The sequence below is a fragment of the Lissotriton helveticus genome, chromosome 3_2, assembly GCF_964261635.1.
Source record: "Lissotriton helveticus chromosome 3_2, aLisHel1.1, whole genome shotgun sequence".
NCBI lineage: Eukaryota > Metazoa > Chordata > Amphibia > Caudata > Salamandridae > Lissotriton > Lissotriton helveticus.
Genome location: NC_136062.1, coordinates 167,912,105 through 167,934,133, shown reverse-complemented (window position 1 = coordinate 167,934,133; position 22,029 = coordinate 167,912,105). Strand labels below are relative to the sequence as shown.

General features: G+C 44.0%; 1 protein-coding gene across 2 annotated transcripts in view; it reads left to right on the top strand.

Annotated features, from left to right (window-relative positions):
- LOC144826531 (dual oxidase 1-like) overlaps window positions 1-22,029 on the top strand; it is a 1,074,750-nt gene that overhangs the window by 675,660 nt on the left and 377,061 nt on the right. For both annotated transcript variants that reach the window (XM_078684961.1, XM_078684960.1), the window contains one exon: window positions 7,077-7,193. In XM_078684961.1, coding sequence (XP_078541087.1) covers window positions 7,077-7,193 — 117 coding nt within the window. The remainder of the gene's footprint in view (window positions 1-7,076; window positions 7,194-22,029) is intronic.

Here is a 22,029-nt window from a genome sequence, read left to right as displayed (position 1 = left end):
GAGACCTTTGAAAGCACTTGTAGAAAGCTCAACAAGTCCTTGAAGAGCGCACTTCAGGGTGTCACACAGCAGCAGCTAGTAGACTCAGGCCTGTTACAATTCATGAAAGGCACACGGACCCTTTCAATTGCAGTAATCCTCCATGTACACAACAGAGTCCTCTGGCAATGTGCACCACATAGTTCCAGGTTCTCCGGTCCCTCATCCCCACCCCACCCCGTGTTGAGGTATACCCGAGTGTGCTTTGAAGTTGGGGCAGTTCAAAGAGCCTCCCAAAGCACCACAGATGTCTCCACTAATTTCAGCCCTGTCTGCCATGAGGACGTTATCTTTAGTGGGGCCATGATCTGGCTCCAGTGGCAAGTGTCAAAACCTCTTCCTCCAATTTTTACAGCCGGCCCGCAGATCACAGAGGTTTGTCGCTCTCTCTGCATGCTCCGCGATTTAAAGCTGTTGCTGGAGATTGCCCAGATCTGCTCCCCCAACCGCCAGTGTGGACTGGAGCCAAGCATCAAGACACACACTGATTTTTAGATAACAGAAATGCCCACTTTCTAGTAGTGATACAAAAGGGGATGATGGACGGAGCGTTTGAGCAAATCAAACACTCACCCCCAGTCAACTGATCTGGGTTTAATCCATCACCATTCTTTAGCCCACTCAGCCACCCCATTTCATACATGGCTATATGCAAATCAGTCTGACCCTGTGCCTCGTGGGAACAGTCCAGCCCGAACTGCCAAGCCATGTCTTCCATGGACCGGAAACAAGCATCCTGGGACCGGTTTCGGATTCATAATCCTCATCAGCCAGGCTATCTTGAATCGAGTGGCCAAGTGAGCAAGGGACTCACGTCTGAGCATACCCTGCCACACTTAGGGCGAACAAAGCGATACAAAAGGGGATGATGGACGGAGCATTTGAGCAAATCAAACACTCACCCCCAGTCAACTGATCTGGGTTTAATCCATCACCATTCTTTAGCCCACTCAGCCACCCCATTTCAGACATGGCTATATGCAAATCAGTCTGACCCTGTGCCTCGTGGGAACAGTCCAGCCCGAACTGCCAAGCCATGTCTTCCATGGACCGGAAACAAGCATCCTGGTACCGGTTTCGGATTCATAATCCTCATCAGCCAGGCTATCTTGAATCCAGTGGCCAAGTGAGCAAGGGACTCACGTCTGAGCATACCCTGCCACACTTAGGGCGAACAAAGCGATACAAAAGGGGATGATGGATGGAGCGTTTGAGCAAATCAAACACTCACCCCCAGTCAACTGATCTGGGTTTAATCCATCACCATTCTTTAGCCCACTCAGCCACCCCATTTCAGACATGGCTATATGCAAATCAGTCTGACCCTGTGCCTCGTGGGAACAGTCCAGCCCGAACTGCCAAGCCATGTCTTCCATGGACCGGAAACAAGCATCCTGGGACCGGTTTCGGATTCATAATCCTCATCAGCCAGGCTATCTTGAATCCAGTGGCCAAGTGAGCAAGGGACTCACGTCTGAGCATACCCTGCCACACTTAGGGCGAACAAAGCGATACAAAAGGGGATGATGGACGGAGCGTTTGAGCAAATCAAACACTCACCCCCCAGTCAACTGATCTGGGTTTAATCCATCACCATTCTTTAGCCCACTCAGCCACCCCATTTCAGACATGGCTATATGCAAATCAGTCTGACCCTGTGCCTCGTGGGAACAGTCCAGCCCGAACTGCCAAGCCATGTCTTCCATGGACCGGAAACAAGCATCCTGGGACCGGTTTCGGATTCATAATCCTCATCAGCCAGGCTATCTTGAATCCAGTGGCCAAGTGAGCAAGGGACTCACGTCTGAGCATACCCTGCCACACTTAGGGCGAACAAAGCGATACAAAAGGGGATGATGGACGGAGCGTTTGAGCAAATCAAACACTCACCCCCAGTCAACTGATCTGGGTTTAATCCATCACCATTCTTTAGCCCACTCAGCCACCCCATTTCAGACATGGCTATATGCAAATCAGTCTGACCCTGTGCCTCGTGGGAACAGTCCAGCCCGAACTGCCAAGCCATGTCTTCCATGGACCGGAAACAAGCATCCTGGGACCGGTTTCGGATTCATAATCCTCATCAGCCAGGCTATCTTGAATCCAGTGGCCAAGTGAGCAAGGGACTCACGTCTGAGCATACCCTGCCACACTTAGGGCGAACAAAGCGATACAAAAGGGGATGATGGACGGAGCGTTTCAGCAAATCAAACACTCACCCCCAGTCAACTGATCTGGGTTTAATCCATCACCATTCTTTAGCCCACTCAGCCACCCCATTTCAGACATGGCTATATGCAAATCAGTCTGACCCTGTGCCTCGTGGGAACAGTCCAGCCCAAACTTTCTAGTAGTGGCATTTCTACGCGTATTTCAACAACGTTTACCACTGGCGAGGGGCAGTTGCTGCAAATCTAATGATAGGAAACATCATGAGGTTGCTCAACTGCAACCCACTATTGTAGCCTGAAGTGATTTCTATCATTTTGCCATTTTAGCCTACGGGAAGAGAAAACCCTAAAGGTAGTGAAAACAATCATGGGTAATCCTTATTGCCTGGGCAGGGGACACACATGTTTACCTGCCCTGTCTTTCACCTACTACTCGCTTCAAACTTTGTGACGTACCCTCGGGGTACTCGGTGGAATTGAAAGGTCCTCTCAGGATGACCAGTGACTTTAACATGCCAGTCTGAGTAAATTCTATTATGCGCTTCAGCCTGCAGTGGTAGGCTGAACACATATTTAGGAGCACCATCGGTGCAAGGCACCCACCAGCCTGCAATGACAGGCTGGACACACATTGAGGACACCACCAGTGCAGGTGCGCACTCTACCCTGCAATGGCAGGCTGGAATTGTGTTTAGCAATCCCACTGTGCTGAGTGCACACCAGCCTGCAATGGCAGGCTGGACACTTATTCAAATACACCATTGGTGCAAGTGCGCACACTTGAAACATCATCGGTGCGAGTGCGCACCAACCAGCCAGCCAAGGCTGATGCTTTTGAAGCCTCAGGTGAGCCCCACCTCTTAACCAGTGTAGGAAGAGCGCATCCACTTTCACATTGCACTTTCAGTGGGAAAGTGCCCCAGGCCCTAAGGGCCTCACAGGAGAATCTGTTATGCCCTGGATGTATCCCATAGGGAGAGCCTACCCCCTAGGTAGGGAAAACTCACATGGCGGTTCATCCCTACCCAGGCAGTGCCTACGCCGATGTACCTACCCAACCATTACCCCGCCACAGTTTGGTGGTAGTGACCGGCCCCTCAGGGTTAACTATGTAGTAAGATGGGTTATGAGATATTTTTGACAGGCTATTCAGGTGGGTTCCACAATTAGTGCGGCATCCTCCTATTAGCCAGTGTCGAACCTGCCCTGGGTATGTGGTGTACCTTGTAACAAGGCACTCACAGATACGACACCTAAACTAATCAAGTAAGCACTCTATCCTTGCATGTGCCGGAAGGGCGCGTGCACTTTCCCGCTGCAGTACAGTGGGAAGTACCCAGACTCCTAAGGTCAGGGAAAGAGAGTTGGCAAGAACCAGGATAACAAAAAGCTAAAAGTTTTAGGGAAATCCCCCTAAGAAGGGCCATGTCCAACATGTGTTTTCTATTTTCATATTTTGTTTTGAACACGTAGATCTGCAATTATAACTGGAAATTAGAATTTAATGAAGAAAGTGACACCTCTGTAAAGAATGGTACAGCATGGCACAGTAATGGTCTACTTCCACTTTCAGGACTTAGCTACCCCTGTAATCACGAGTTGACAGTATTGTTGACTTTCATTTTGTTCAAAAAATGCCACATGCATAGATACAAATGCAACACTGCAAATCCCAAAAATATAAAGGAAAACCAAGACCAGAGACCTGGTTTCACCAGAAATGGTGAAGGTTGCAGTGTCACCGCGATGACACTGTGCCAAATGGCACACGATATTTCTGATTGTATAGATGGGAATTGTGCAGCCCCCAGCTATGCGAACTTGTTCATGCACCGTCTAGAAGTTGACCACATTCTAAACAACCCAAGATGGAAAGACAAAATCTTAAAATTCTGGCGCTAAATTGACGAAATTTTTCTCATTTGGTTAGGTGCACCGACAGAAGTAAATGAATTAATTTCCTTTATTAACAACCTGGATGATCATATTCAATTTACGCATGCAACCAGCATTGACCGCTTACCTTTCTTGGATGTACTAGTGATCGGCAAAACAACAAAATTGTAACTGATGTATATATCAAACCCACAGATAGGAACAATTCCTTACATTTCGACAGCTGTCATCCCACATCACTGAAGAGACACTTACCCTATTCCCAGTTGCTTAGGGTAAAAAGAATTTCATCGGAAGAGAGTATCTACCAAAACAACCAACAGCAACTGATCACGAAATTCAAAGAGAGGAAATATCCCGACACTGTGTTGGACTCAGCCATAGAAAGAGCGTGTGCCATCGACCGCAGTAACCTTCTATCTCTCAGTCAAAAAGACAAAAGTGTTTAGAGATCAGTATTTGTATCTAAATTTTCTACCAAAAGCCACCAACTTAAAAAAATCATCCTAAAAAATTGGGAAATGATACAATATGAACCAGATTTCAAGGGCATTTTTGACCACAAACCCCTCTTTGCATAACAACGATCAAGGAACCTCAAAGACGTATTGGAAACCAAACCAAAAGAAACAACTATCAGATTCTCAGGTACAAAACCATGTTTGAACTGCAGTCACTGCAATAACGTCATTCAAGGCAATACATTAAACCATCCAACATCTGGGAAACCCATAAAACTATTCACCAATGCTACGTGTGACACCAAGAACTTGATCTATCTTCTAAAATGTCCATGTGGTCTTCCATATGTAGGAAAAACCGAAAGGAAAATCAAGACTCGCCTAACAGAGCACAAAAGTACAATCAGGAACAAGGTTATGAAATCGCCATTCGTTGCACATTATGTCAATCAAAAACACAACATCAGCCAAATAAGATTCTTGGTCTTGGAGGTTGTCCCTGTTAAACAGGGGACTGACAACAGAAAGAGACTACTACAACGCGAGATGATATGGATAAAGAAACTGGATGCTTGTCATCCAAAGGGACTAAATGACAGGATGGACTATAGTTGTTTTCTGTAAATATGTATATATGCTCTGCCTAGACCTTACAGTTGTCTTCCTCATTTTTCATCACTTCATCTCTCATTCTTCACGTGTCTCACCTTCCACTGACACTTCTTCTGTTTTCTTTGCCACACACTTTCATACATCCATTAGTGCACTTTCATTCAGTTTTTAATTTAAATCAGACGAGATGTAAGTTCCCTTTTCATACAGTCACATTAGCATTTACTTTTCAGGTAGACTCGCGAGTTTAGACATACTCGCCTAAGATGGCCGCCCCACCGCGTAGTCCTATTTTGTTGTTCACCATACTAGCTCAGACCAAACCAATTCACAAAGTTCGGCGCACGCACTTATTTTATTGACATTGTGGCAACCTCGTACACTTCACCCAAACGCATTTTACATCATATATTAACATCATCATTTTGCGTAACACACAGCATTTCGCAATTTGTTTTTCAATGTAAGATGGCTGATGGACATTTTGTCCCTTTTCTAGCCACACTTAAAACACCCACCCGGCAGGCACTCTGATCAACACACGCCATTCAGACCCTGAAACGTGTCTTAAAACCATTCACTCGAGCGGAATCGATACTAGACATTAATGCGGTAAGACTCGTTGCCACTGCTCACGCTGTACCTTGAACAATATAACTCACTAGCGCGTATGTCGTTACGTGAGCAGACCGTCCATATAACCGGGTCGTGCTTAGTTTTTAGCACCTTTGCTTCTAGTCACACTAGCGGTAAACTTTCCAGCATGCCTCACGGGATTGAACAAATTGCTTGTTGCACGTATTTTTGATCTGCAACAAACAGTAAGCACTACATGCACCGTATTCGGGACAGTCCGTTCTTCCTTGTTTAATTTTTCACCCATTATTTAATTTTTCACCCATTGATTCTTCTTTTCACGTACGTCTTCATCACAACACTTGTGTGCCTCCTTTTCACCTTTTCACCAGCCACAGCATTTTCTACATTTGTGCTGTTAAGTGGTGTGGCAACCATACCTGGTCTTTACCTAGTACTTTCTCTTTTACCCCACAGATCATATGCAATCCCCTGATGAAGGGCGAGGTCCCAAAATGCATAGGGATATATACGCATTGTAATGGATCGCACTTTGTTTGAAGGAATGATACTTAAGTTCATATGCACCCGTATTGGATTACCATACAAAACTCACATTGTGAAATCAACAATGTATCAATTATGTGAATAAATGAACTATGGACAAATGTCACATATGAAGTTGGATACATTTTATTATAAGATTGGCATCTTTACAATCAGAAATATCGTGTGAGAACACGTCTCACAAGGAGTGCCATTTGGCACAGTGTCATCGCGGTGACACTGCAACCTTCATTATTTCACGTTTTCACTCCCCTAGGTCAGAGGTAGCGTACCGTATGGCACCCAAAAGTTACAATTACTGAGAAACACCAAAGATATACCCAGTCTACAATATTTATCACCAGGTGTGCCGCACACCACACATTTTTTACACCAGAAATGGGACAGCTTCGAATTGCTTGTCCATCCTCCACTCAACTAGTCATTCATACCCTTTTTTCCAAATCTTTATTCATACCCTTATCTTTTCCCTCATCTCTGTCCCTCAGATGTGTAGGTGGGCTGCTGGTTGACAATCGTAGACACCAGCTGACACCGCACACGAACGTGGCGGCCCAGCGTTGATCTTAGCTTTTATCCTGCCCTTGGATTGACCCCAGCATTCGAATTTAAGTGTTTACGAGTTTCAGAATATATATTTTACTGCGAAATATCAAAGAACATTAAATTCTCTTCATTTGATTACATGTTTTAATTGTTTGTGACTCCCCCCTGATGTTCTCCCCTGATGTTCTCTAATTTTCTACCCCTGTAGTCACTTTCTTCATCGCTCTGGCTGTAGCTCAGTCCCGAAAGAAAGACTTCAAGAAAATACAGAAGAAACAGAGCCATGCCACTGAAAGGAAGGAGGAGTTTGCTGAAGGGGTGGAAGGTAAAGAGATGGGTTACACTGTCATGGAGTGGAGATAGAAAGCACTTCATGACAAAGAAATGCGTCTAGTAACTGCTCACCTATGCGTTGCCTACAATTTGTAGATAGAGTTAGTAGGAAATATTCCACTGATGTTTTGTTTCGAATTAAGAGGCCCACTGTACTGCATTGTACCTTGTCATGGGGGCTCAGCAACATTGGTAATCTAGTGCAGTATCTCAAGTAAAATAGATCAGAGTGGGGTAAACTGGACAAACTCCACAAAATGTATGCTTAGTTCTTGACTTGTAGCTCACAGATTAGTCAACCACACTCTCACTAAAATCATTCCTTAAACTGCACTCTATTTGACGTGCTAAAGCTTTAAACAGCCTTGAGGAAATCTAGATGTGCAATAGTTTTAGCTACCTTATTTGAAGTAACTTGTGTAAAGCATTTGAAATTTATTGTGTGACACATGTCCTAGGAATTGGCTTTGGTCATGTATAATTTGGAATGATTCACTTAGCATTACCACCCCACAACCAGTGAGCTGCTAAAAACTAGGGCTTAAATTAGTTTGAGACATCTGTCTTTCCCTTTACAGTATGTAGGAGTCTTAAGATAAGTCCTTTATCGGTATAGAAATTTGATCCTAAATGTAAGTGGACAGCTAGCTATATTTTTCTAGTACTACACGTAGAAGTGATTGTAATGTTTTTTTGCCCTGTGGAACACAGAGCAATAAGTATTGAACATAACATACCCCCAGTTTAGATGCTGGTATGTGCCATTAATGAATTGATTCTGTCTTAAAAGAATAATTGCCGTGGACCTTGAAAGAATAGTATCTTGATTCCTTTCACAATAGAAATGGATACATTAAATTGGCAATATTTTGGTTTGTGATCACTAATGGGTAATTCTGGTAAGATTTTAGTTTTCAACTTTATTAAGTATCGTAAAAGAATGCACCACTATTTATGTATACTGTTAGTACAAACAGAATTAAATAAAGATTGATTAACATTAGAATACAGTACTATTTCACACCAACTAGTGACCACATTTACTTGTTATTCATTTCAAAGACTGTTTTGCTGTTTATTGGTTTGAATCTAAAATCTGCAGCATAAGTTATCAAATGGTATCTAATTTGAAATAAAATTGAAGTTTTAGGGATATTCTTTTTAATGTAATTATTCAATATCATCATGAGAGTGTGGCCACTCAAGCAACCAAGTTGGCGGACTAGAGCGGAGTTTCATCTGGCAAAGAGCATTCTCAGCAGCGGGATGATGAGCTACGTGACCAAAGTCGATTTTAATATTTGGTGAGAGGAGCTGGAACATGCAGGACTGGGAGGCGGGGGAGTAGGACGTGTAGAGCTGTGTCAAATCATGCCAATCTACCTACTCGCAGCCTACTCAGGAGGTCAGACCTCGGAGCCCGACCGAGACAGGGGCTGCTGGAGAGCCTGAGGCTGACTCACTTACCAGTTGGCGAGTCAGACAGGCTTATCTTGGAAGAGCCCCTGAACCCCAACTTCTGACTAATCTACATAATTGCTGGCCTCATGTACAGACGAAGTGCACAAGGTCGGTGTGGAATGGCTGCGTAGTACAGCCAGGCAATATGGCGAGATGTGGCAGTGTGATATGCTGGATAAACCCAACCGTTCCGTGCAGTGTCTGGGCCTCACACAACTAGACGATGGACTGAATATATTTCCTTATTGTGGATTGCTGTGCTTGGAGAAACTGATTGTGAATTATACTGTATTTGTCCATTATAACGTTTACAACTGTTCTACAATGGGAAACCATTCTTGACTCTCCCATTCCCCTTTTAGACACCAGTTGCATGAGACACACAAATTCTGAGTGTTTTTTGGGCTACCCGCCTTGAGACCTAGAGATATACGGGGCCCATTTAGAGTTTATCTTCTTCATAATAACCCAGACAGACAAGAAGGCTCTGACATTGGAACAAGTGAACATTTTCTCTTTATTTACATGGCTACATGCTGGCCCGTTCTGTACTAAGTTGTATCTACATCTTCAATCATACCTTCCAGATAGTCAACAATTTTCAGTCTCTATGACTAGTAAGCCATACTGTGACACCACGTGTGAATGGCGAGCCCTATTCCTGTAATGTAATCCTGTTACCGGAGTTAGCATTGTGCTAATATTACCTCCTTTGATAGTGAAAATGTCACCTTACTGCCATGTTCACTGCTGCTGTTTATATATGCTTGTATACGATTTAATGAATTGTATTAAAGGGGAAAAACATAAATAAATACATTCTTAAAAATCAAGTGGGACTGATATTCCCAGACGTGGGTACCGTGCCCACTATGTCACTGGAACCAAGCTGTACCCAGCTGATGAGCTCATTTGTAGGCGAAACCGGTCCTGGGTTGCTTGTGTTTTGGTTCAGGTAGGATCTAGAATGGCAGTTCGGGCTGGACTGTTCATATTGGAGCAGAGGCAAGACTAATTTGCATATAGCTGGGTCCAAACTGAGGTGGCATGTTGTGCAAAATAATGATGGATTGGGATGCACCCCGAGTGATTACCAGTGGCTGAGATTAATTCAAGCATTCCATCCATCACTGTTTTGTATGTTTCTAGCATCAGATGCAGCAGCATGCCTAATAACAATCAAACAAGTCTTATTTCATCAAGCTCTTCCTGGCGTCACTAAGATGGCTACCATGAGGACCTTGATCCTCCTGCACAACAGCTTGTCTGACTGGCTATTACCATCAACCTGAACCCCCACACACATGTCCAGCTCACAAACTCTTTAGTACATTTTAAACCTCAGAATTAAAAAAAACAGATTCAGGGAACATTTCACCCACAAGAAAGCTTTCTCTGGCAATATGCCAAAAGTCTGGAATACTATACACATTCATATCAAACAGGCCCTTTCTCTCTCCATTTTATCATAATGCAGCTGAACAACTCTCGCTGGCTTGAAACAAATAGGCCTCTAGCTCTTACTTCTCCCCGGTGAAGGTACTGTTAATATATGTCTCTGGTTTTTAAGCCTCAAATCTCCTTTTTTGAGACTTTAACTACCATAATATTTGACAGCTTTCAAGGAGTCTTGTACGTACATGCCGGATTTCTCCTTACACTTATCTTACCTTCTTTTCATCAATAATATATATCTTTTTCAGGTCTGTGAGTCTTGTGTTAAAGGGAAACGCCATAAAAAAAACTATTAAATGAGACACAATTATCTAAACTCTGGCACTTTGTGGAAAAAGAAGATAACCAGCAAGGACAAAGGCAAATTATCTTAACATATGGGTCTCAGGAAACAACTTGTAATTCTGTATGCTTTTAGAAAAATAAAATATACTAAATCTATACATATATACGTTTCTAGGGTGTCCTAAAAATTGAAAGGATGTTTGTAACTTGAATGTTGTTCAAGTTACCAGCTATTCATTTTTTATAATTCTCTAGAAAGTGTATATTTGACAAGTCCAATAAGGATGAATTAATTCATGAACTTAGCACATGCAATCAAACACAATTAAAAAAAAAATCATAATGCTTTATAAGCCTTCATTATAGGCTACAGTGCCCTGCCAGATGCTGTTAATAAACTGAATAGACATTAAGCCCTTTTTGGAGACCTCATTCATTTGTACCATCTAGCATTCCATTAGCAACTATTTGGAGAGATTTGCGTCTAACATGTTGTATGGTGATTAAATTATTCCTGAGATGGTGGTTTAATCATTGTGCTACATCTCCTTATCTACTAGTGTGCTGGTAATGAGCACCACAGTAAATCTTTGCCTAGGTTTTATCAAGGTGGTCAACAAAGCGCTACTGATATGCCACAGTACCATACATTTACTTTGCTCTGGAACGAAAACGCTAGAGAAAAATCATCTATAGTTAGCTTTAAAGGGGACTTGGACTATATACTTAATCTACCATTCTGATTAGAATAAGACTGCATGATTACATGGATTAAAAAAACGACAGTAGGATGGGGAGTATATTTTTCAAGAAACACAGATGTCAGTTTTCTAGACCTACAGACACCAACAACTTTAGGGCCTGATTATGATGATGGTGGATGGACTTCTGTCCCTCTGCCACCATCTCGAGGATGGGGAACGCCCGCCTATAAGGTGACGGTCCCACATACGCAATTAAGATGTGACCGCCACCACAGCAGTTGCATCTACTATATTTAACATTGCAGCAGGTGCTGCTAGCTGCAGCATCGGCCGCAATGCTAAAAATGCACCTTTAACATTTCCCTGCACTACATGGCAGGCACTATTCAGTACCTGCCATATGGTGCAGGAAAATGTACGGGGTGCCAAAGGGGTCCCCCAGTGCTCTTGCCCCAGACGCAAGGATTAGGGGGGCCAGCTATGTGCCCCCAAATCTATTTCCTCCTGTTTTGTGGCTGGTTAACCACTGCAAAACGACCGGGGGAAAGGGATATCATAATCCCGACGGCTGAGCAATGCGGCTGCTATGACCACCACGTTTCCGCCCGCCATTGTACAATGGCGAGTGGAAACTGCAGTACAATGCCTGAGGGCCCGCCACCGACATGCTGTCGGTGGTGGGGCTTCCGCCATCGTAATTAGGCCCATAGTCAGTGTGACAACTTGAATCAGAGAATCAGTTGAACTGCAGTGGTTCCACAACCCACTGAGCAATGTATGAGCGATATGTTTTCAGTAAAGATCAATCCCATGAGACAAAGATAGTTAGTTTAATCCCAAAATTGCTCTCATTAACCGCATGCGCGCTAGCGATTCGCAAAAACCCTCGTTACGTGACAAGGTCAGTTTGTCACACGCGCAGCGCAGGTAACGCCCATGACGAGCTGACCTTGTCACGAGCGCTGAAGGGGTTAAATAATTACAAGCTCAAGGACATTAGAACACAAGAGGTGCATTTTAAGGGCCTGATTCACAAATGTAAACTAACGCTATTGGGTAAGTTTACTATTTTTTTCTATTCACAAACTACAAGTTAATAGTACGTTTACGACTGTGAGGCCTCCGCAGTAGGGCTGAGAACTCCACACATAAAAAGATAGACCGAAGAATGAGGCCCATAACATGAAAACAAATAAAATGGCAACATTCACCATAAGCATAATATAAAAAGAACTGCTCGAACACGAATGCGGTGATCAATCTGTACCAATTCTGACCTCATTCTGGTATTTCGGAGCTCTAATCTAATTCTAGCATTGCAGAAAATAAAACTTATTTCGAATTTCAGAAATGATTGACACCCACATATCTGTTTGAACAACTGAGCTTATGTTCAATGCAGGCGCAAGGTCTACTATTCTCGTCTCACGAGGCCGACTACACTGATAAATAAGTGAGTGAAGGCTAGATAACTCCCATCCCGGTAGCCTTCGGTTGGAACTGGAGATATGATTCTGTATTGCCTGACCCAGTGTCACCTGCCATGAAGATTCCACTCTACATTTCACACTCTGTGCTCGCTTTTTAGAAACATATTTAATTGTTGTTAATACTCTTAACATAAACAATTACCAGAAAGTGCCCTATTGCCCGTTCAATGATTTTATTTACACAAGACTGCTTATTTGTATACCAACAATAAACAAGAAATGTATTTGTCAACCTCCTAAAAACTCATAGAAAGCAATACAAACTAATGTAAAACAAAGCAGTTGGTATTTTGATTAAATAGTGCGAAATATATTAATTTAAATGTGATATATCATAATTCAGAACATAATGATATAAAATCCATAATATGCAGGTAATGTAATGGATGATGAAAGATGTTACCTAAATTATACACTCTCTCAAAAATGTGACAACAGATATCATGTATTTCTCATTAGTGTGTGTAAGAGTAATTCCTCTTACATAAATTACATTCCCTCAAACAGCTGTATCCATTGGCTGACATAGATTGTGTATACGTTGCACATTCTAAATTCTCTGCAATTTAGAGAAAAATAATCAATATATTCTTGTGTATTTTTCCATGTTCCATTGACCACAGCACATTTAATCTAGCCAGGACTAATTTTTAGATAATCACATTGTTATGAACACTATGTGCCTGATTCAGGAAGGTAACTTAGTCCTACATTTTTGCTTAGATTTACTTCTTTAGGCTATTCACAAATGTTAGTGTAAAGTTACTCAAACGTATAAGAATAAATGACACATGTAAATTTCCCAAAAGTGTTAGTTATTTTTGTGAACAACCGTCAAACCACTCCATTTGTTAGAGACATTTAAGTTATACTTATGAAGCAATTTTACACTTAGATTTTTGAATGAGCAAAAAGCAGTAAGCTTACTCAAAAGTGTAAATTACTCAAAAGTGTTAGTTACTTTTGTAAGCCAGGCCCTATGTTTTTTCTACTCTAGGTATCTCCCTGCTTGAGTTGCACATGTCAATCAGTCAATCCAAGATGAATATATGTGTACAATATGATTCACATTGATTGTTCTTCATTTGAGTACAATTTTTTAAATAAACATATATATATATATATATATATATATATATATATATATATATATATATATATGTATATTACCTACTGGCGGTCGCCAGTAGGTATATATAGTTAGGATTTTTTCTCTATGGGATTTTTGAAAATTCTATGTCTAATAACTTTGGCGTTTGTGGACGGAATTGGCTGAAATTTTCAGGAAAATGGAACATTTTGTTTCTGAGCAGCCCCTGAAAATTGGGGGGGGGTTCGTCCAGGGGGGGTCGAGAAAAAAGGGGGGTCCCAAAACGTGTTTTTAACATTGAGTTTTCCATAGGGCGGTTGGCCTCACTTTTAGCCCGAACGGCTGAATAGATTTGCACGAAACTTGGCAAAATTGTAGGGACTGGTAGCCCGATGTGCCTTTTGTAGGTCTCAATATACGTGCTCCAGTGGATTTTGAGAAATTAACGTTTAAAAAAAGATATATATCTGTAACAGCGGACCGGGCAGCGCTCCAGTTCGCGTACTTTTCGCGCAACGGAGCTTTGTGAAGCGAAGCTGATTGGTTCTCCGGCGGCTGTCAACATTCCAAACAGTCCGTAGCGGCCGCCATCTTGTCTCTCGGTAGGATCGAGAGACAAGAGGAGGCCAAAGCGAAGGGGCAAATGACCATAAGGGGGCATAGTAGATCCTCGCTGACCCTCTAGGTTTGATGTGGAGGTTTTAAAAGGGTCCCGCGGGGCAAAAAAAAAATAATAATAATAATAATCGAACGGCTGAATGGATTTGCACGAAACTTGGTAAAATATTAGGGACTGGTAGCCCGATGTGCCTTTGTTAGGTCTCAATATATGTGCTCCAGTGGATTTTGAGAAATTAACGTTCAAAAAAAGATATATATCTGTAACAGCGCTCCACTTCGCGTAACGGAGGTTTGCGAAGCTGATTGGTTCTCCGGCGTCTGTAAACATTGCAAACAGTCCGTAGCGGCCGCCATCTTGTCTCTCGGTAGGATCGAGAGACAAGAGGAGGCCAAAGCGAAGGGGCAACTGACCATAAGGGGGCATAGTAGATCCTCCTTGACCTCTTAGGTTTGATGTGGAGGTTTTAAAAGGGCCCCGCGGGGTAAAAAAAAAATAATAATAATAATCGAACGGCTGAATGGATTTGCACGAAACTTGGCAAAATTGTAGGGACTGGTAGCTCGATGTGCCTTTGCTAGGTCTCAATATATGTGCTTCAGTGGATTTTGAGAAATTAACGTTCAAAAACAAGATATATATCTGTAACAGCGCTCCGCTTCGCGGAGATAAAATTATATCTGTATTACCTAGCTGTTGCTAACACCAGTTAGCGACGGCTAGTAGGAGATAGCGACCATCTTGGGCCCCACTTTGCATGTGAGTGATATTTATCACTAATGACATGCAAAGTGGGCGTGCCAAGATGTTAGCGACTGGAAACAGTCGCTAACATCGCTATCTCCTATTATCAACTTTTGGAAATATTCGAGATAAGCGCGAATATCTCCAAAAGCTAGCACCTGCCCTGAGCAGTTCTTAGCCATGTTATCTAATGGGAGGTGGATAACATGGCTAAGAGCATTAGCTCGGTAATGCATGAATATCGCTGAGTTTTCAGCGATATTAATGCATTGCGGTCGTTTATTATCGTATTTGCGATAAACCTTGATAATAGCAAGGTTTATCTGCGATAATTTCTGACGATGCTTAGCGGTAAAAAAATCGTTGCTAAGCATCGTTAGGGATAAATATCGCTTAACTTTGGTAATATGCCCCAACGTCTGTTAACGTTCGATTCGAAGGAAATCAGGAAGTGTTGAAAAACATTGTCTGCGCCATCTTGTCTTTTTTCAAATGCCACACTTTTGTCGTGCACGGCAGCCATTTTAGATGCCTTGACCAGACCCACTCTCTGCACGCTGTCGATCCTTAGCATGTCTCCCCACCCTCGCAAGCATCTCCCCCAGGCAGTGGTCACCCCCGCTTTCTGTCTTATGCATGGGTAATAAACCTCCCCCCATCTGCGCTGCTCTTCCCTGAGAATCACACCCTGTGCCCGCCCGACACCTCCCCTTCGCCCTATTCACTACCGCACCCTCTGACACTCCTTTTCCTCTGTGTCCGATTGTCCAGGCTGGTCCTAGGGTATCAGCTAGCCCTGCAGATGTAGTTTATGGCCCCAGCTGTAAAGAATCACCCCTCTTCAAAGGAGTTATAGTAGATCAAGGCCCACACTCGATGAGATTCGTCACAGCAGAAGCGTTCCTATTATCTGAAAACCATCCTGTATTGTGATTGGGGAGGGGACCGAGCCTGAAGCGGAAGATTCCAGGGATGACTCTTTGTACATCAAAGTTTTTACAATTATGTGTCACATTAAAAATATATAGCACTCCGACAAAGTAGTAAGATTATAAAACTTTAATAATTTATAAATATATACAAGAAAACAAAAATAGTAATAACATATAAAAAAATTTAGGGAAAAACAACGAAGTAGCGGTCGGCTGTGCGAATAGTCCCAACGCAGCACAACGTCCAGATTTCCGGCGTGGGGCGTCGCGGGGGGTGGGTCATCAGTAGCAAACTGTTGTGCGATAGTTCCAAGACAGCAGAACGATGGCACCAAGGTGATGTCCAGTAAGTTGCCGCACTGGTTTTGGTATCCTACAATGCTGCTCCGAATAACGGCGTGGGGCGCCCCGGGGGAGGCGGCGTGAACGGGCCTCTCCAGGTGGAGTGTCATCTGTTGTAGTGGGGCGCCCCTTTACCGTTTCAGTTGCCATTCCGTCCGTTTTTGGTCCACTGTGTCAAAAGCCGCAATTCAGCTGAGTTGCGCCCACTCTTGCGGTGCAGCGATAGGCGGCTGTCACAGGACTCTCAAAATGGCGGCAGGCTCTTTCCTTTTTGGGCCTGGTCCACTGAAATGGCCCTGGGACACCTTGGAAATCGGACGCTTGTCTGCTAGGTCTTGGACCCCATTCTCGAAAGCGTCCCCTCCGCCTTGAGGATTTATCAAAAGTTTTGGGGGCCTCCGACTCCTGTAGGCTTCTGGTGGGGAGCGGTTGCCATGATTGCTCGCGGAATGACCACGACGGAGCTACGAGATGGTGGTGCTCTCATGCTGACGCCAGCTTCAGTCTGAAACATCCAGAAACAAGGTGGGGCTTTCATCGTTTGGGAAAAAAAAAAAGTTTTCATCCAATGAAAAGTGTTGTTTTTAGGTCATATGATCAAGCCTTCCATCATTAGGAAACCAAAAGTAAAATGAACCAATGAAAAGTTTTATAAACAAGTCACATGACCTGTTATGCGGCATAGGGTATAAAATGCGGAGAAAATACGTTGGCACGTGAGGCGGCGTCAGTAGCGGACCGATGTGCGAATAGGCCGAAGGCAACACAACGCGCCAAGATCCGGATGGCACCGAGGTGGTGTCCAGCAAGTTGCAGCACTGGTGTGGCCATCCTATAATGCTGAAAGTCGGCGTGGGGCGCCCCGTTGGCCTGTGAGTTTGCGTCAGTAGCGGACCGATGTGCCAATAGGCCGAAGGCAGCACAACGCGCCAAGATCCGGATGGCACCGAGGTGGTGTCTAGTAAGTGGCCGCACTGGTGTGGCCATCCTACAATGTTGAAAGTTGGCGTGGGGCGCCCCGTTGGCCTGTGAGATGGCGGCAGTAGCGGACCGATGTGCGAATGGGGCCAAAGGCAGCGCAACAATATTTTCGGAATAGAAGACACCACAAGGCGCTGAGATGCCAAGATCCGGATGGCACCGAGGTGGTGTCTAGCAAGTTGTGGCACTGGTGTGGCCATCCTACAATGGTAAAAGTCGGCGTGGGGCGCCCTGTTGGCCTGTGAGATGGTGTCAGTAGCGGACTGATGTGCGAATGGGGCCAAAGGCAGCGCAACAATATTTTCTGACTGACACCACAAGGCGCTGAGATGCCAAGATCCGGATGGCACCGAGGTGATGTCTAAGTTGCGGACCGATGTGCGAATGGGGTCAAAGGCAGCGCAACAATATTTTCTGTATGGAAGATACCACTAGGCGTTGAGATGCCAAGATCCGGATGGTACCGAGGTGATGTCTAGCAAGTTGCTGTACTGGTGTGGTCATCCTACAATGCTGAAACTCGGCGTGGGGCGCCCTATTAGCCTGTGAGATGGCGTCAGTAGCGGACCGATGTGTGAATGGGGCAAAGGTATCGCAAGAATATTTTCTGAATAGAAGACACCACAAGGCGCTGAGATGCCAAGATCCGGATGGCACCGAGGTGGTGTCTAGTAAGGTGCACTGGTGTGGTCATCCTACAATGCTGAAACTCGGCGTGGGGCGCCCGATTAGTCTGTGAGATGGCGTCAGTAGCGGACCGATGTGCGAATAGGCCGAAGGCAGCACAACGCGCCAAGATCCAGATGTCACCGTGGTGGTTTCATAGTTGAGAGGCACTTCATCTGCAGTGGGGCGCCGAGATCCGGATGGCACCGAGGTGATGTCTAGCAAGTTGCTGTACTGGTGTGGCCATCCTACAATGCTGATAGTCGGCGTGGGGCGCCCCGTTGGCCTGTGAGATGGCGTCAGTAGTGGACCGATGTGCGAATGGGGCCAAAGGCAGCGCAACAATATATTCTGAATTGAAGACACCACAAGGCGCTGAGATGCCAAGTTCCAGATGGCACCGAGGTGGTGTCTAGCAAGTTGTGGCACTGGTGTGGCAATCCTACAATGGTAAAAGTCGGCGTGGGGCGCCCTGTTGGCCTGTGAGATGGTGTCAGTAGTGGACCGATGTGCGAATGGGGACAAAGGCAGCGCAACAATATTTTCTGACTGACACCACAAGGCGCTGAGATGCCAAGATCCGGATGGCACCGAGGTGATGTCTAGCAAGTTGCTGTACTGGTGTGGCCATCCTACAATGGTAAAAGTCAGCGTGGGGCGCCCTGTTGGCCTGTGAGATGGTGTCAGTTGCGGACCGATGTGCGAATGGGGCCAAAGGCAGCGCAACAATATTTTCTGTATGGAAGATACCACTAGGCGTTGAGATGCCAAGATCCGGATGGCACCGAGGTGATGTCTAGCAAGTTGCTGTACTGGTGTGGTCATCCTACAATGCTGAAACTCGGCGTGGGGCGCCCCATTAGCCTGTGAGATGGCGTCAGTAGCGGACCGATGTGTGAATGGGGCAAAGGTAGCGCAAGAATATTTTCTGAAGAGGAGACACTACAAGGGGCTGAGATTCGGTTACCACCGAGGTGATGTCTAGCAAGTTGCCGCACTGGTGTGGCCATCCTACAATACTGCTCCGAATAACGGCGTGGGGTGCCCGAAGGGGGGGGGTAGGCGGCGTGAACGGGCCTTCCCAGGTGGAGGCTCGTCTGCTGTAGTGGGGCGCCCCTTTACCGTTTCAGTTGCCATTCAGCTGAGTTTCGGCTGCTCTTGATGCTACAGCGACAGGCGGCTGCAACAGGACTCTCAAAATGGCGGCCTGTTCTTTGGATTTGGGCCTGGTCCACTAAAATGGCCCTGGGACACCTTAGAACTCGGACGCTCGATTTTTTTTCCTTTCCTGTACATGCAAAAAAAGGTAAATGTCCGGTACGTTACACGCTTCATCTGCCACGATGAACTCTCCAGAGGAACCGAAAAAAAATATAGTTATGGTAACTATACCATGCATCGTCATATGGAGAGGTGGCACCAATTAATTATAGTGCTGCATAAAAGAGAGATTTGGAGGAGAACCCCTGACCTGCTAGTACATTCATCAAAGAAGTGGCACTGACAGCATCAGAGGCAAGGGAAACGGTCCCAAATATTTAGAAGAACTTTGGAAAGATTAAAATGACATGTTTAGATTGTGGCAAATTAATTTCATGTGGACAGATGAGTGTTACTCTAATAAATACAGCATATGAACATCATCATAGTCGATGGTTGGTAGAGACATTTTGACTATATCCTGGACCTGCCCGTCCTCGCCCAAAATGGCGCCGGAATAAATGGGACTCGTAACTCCTTGTTGTGTACTGGTTGCAGAACCTTGAAATCACGAGATACGTATGCAGTTTTGAAGCACATGGCGGGCGGGGACGAGAATTGATTGAATATTTCGACATCCCTATTGATATTAAGTTCTGATGTGTTATTGATTACTGTACTATTGAAAGTTCGAATTAACGTCACCCATGGTACTTGCCCGCAAATGTATATGTAGATAATTTTATTGTAACTGGCCCTGTCGTATTTTAATTATAAAATGTACGTCCACCGATTCCGTAACTGTTAGACACCTTAGTTCTTGCAACCTAATGGCCCGCCCGTTACGTTCCTCTACAGTGTAAATGTCTACTCATCATATACGATTACAGTTTGCTCCGTGGCCGGCCCACGTGGTTATAGGCTCGTATTTGTATAATGAAATTTTCACAATAAAGGTTTTTAAAAGAAAACATGGTAGTAGTATATACATTGGTAAAGTTTTTAATAATAGTCACTGTATTAGAATCATTAAAAGGCAAGTGAAATAAAGCAGACCAATTACATGAAGGGTAAAAGGTATAATACGAAGGAACGCAGTAAAGATAAATGGTCAAGGGCTGTTGTGTTTTCTACTCCTGCAACATAAAGTGATCGATAAGAATCTCATATTCAGGCGTATCGGCGACTAAGACAGCAGGTCGACCCTCTTTTGCTCAACGGCTCCGTCATGGGACGAAGAAACGCTCTTTTTCTCGAAAAAAGAATATATTTTACTTGCAGGACAGTTGTAAATTTTCCGGGAAAGTACATTAACCTGGAACATTATAACATATATTTAAGAAAAAATAATGTTCGGAAGTAATAAAAAGCGTAATTTTTAGGTCATATGACCAAGCCTTTCATCATTAGAATAAGAAAAGTCAAATGAACCAATGAAAAGTTTTATTAACAAGTCACATGACTTGTTATGCTTACGTTACGCGCTGCGCGCCCCGGATGACTTCCGAATGCGCTAACGCGGCGCGTCATATGACGCATTACGCGACAACGCAGGTCCAGAATATAGTCAAAATGTCTCCACCAACCAGCGGTCGGAACACAACCCCTTTCAGCAGGCTAAATAGTTCTGTTAAATGACAACAGAAGGGACAGGCAACAAGAACCATCAGTCAAAGAGGGGAGGGCTAGTTCTTCTCTACCGGGTTACATTGGGGCGCTACCGGAACTAATCGAATTGGTAGTCTACAGTGTTTCTGGATGTTTCAGACTGAAGCTGGGGTTAGCATGAGAGCAGCACCATTTCGTAGCTCCGTCGTGTTCATTCCGCAACCAATCATGGCAGCCGCTCTTTATCGTTATTTTGGGCGGGGTGGGTGGCGGAGCCGAGCTGTTTTGCAGCCATCATTGTGTGGAGTTCAGTTCATCTCACTAGTTTTGTATTTGTCATGAGGGGTTGTTCCTAATGTTTCTATTTTAGCGAGGTCAAAAAGAGATCCCATTAGTGGCCTACTGATTTTGCTCGATTACTTTTCTTTTTTTTTTTACACGATTTTTCGTTATCTGCAAAGACTAAACAGAGTATTGCGACTCTGTGTTTGTTTGTAAATAGAGAATGAACCAAAGAGAACCAATTCTAAAACAGTAAATACTTGGATAACAATCAATCAAATGGAGAGAGAAGCAGGCACGACGTATTACAACGGGGGCAAAGGCCTGCGTTAACTACTCTTCACTATGTGCAAAGAGAGAGTACTCCTAATAGAAATGAGGGGGGGGGGCACCATTCAAAGCAGATCAGTGTGCATAAACACGAAAATGTTTTCACTTACCACGTACTTGACATTCGACAGCTTATGATATTTGCTATTAAAAAACCATTGAAATTCACTGAAAAAACCATAGGTTATAGACCATATATAGTTAGGAATTAGCATTTACAAAACCTTGAAAATTCACTGAAAAAACCATAGGTTATAGACCATATATAGTTAGGAATTAGCATTTAAAAAACCTTCTTTTACTCACACAAAACCATTGAAATTCCATATATAGTTAGTTGCACTAACTATATATCGTGCACCCGCAATCCACTGCTGATCATGTCACATATTACATAATTCATGACATGGTCAGTGACATCACTGATGACATCACTGATGACATCTCAAATGACATCACTGATGACATCACTGATGACATCTCAAATGACATCACTGATGACATCACTGATGACATCTCAAATGACATCACGGATGACATCACTGATGACATCTCATTTGACATTACTGATCACATCACTGATGACATCATTCATGTGATAATACGATGAACCTCTTCAGACTCTAATATAACCTTAGA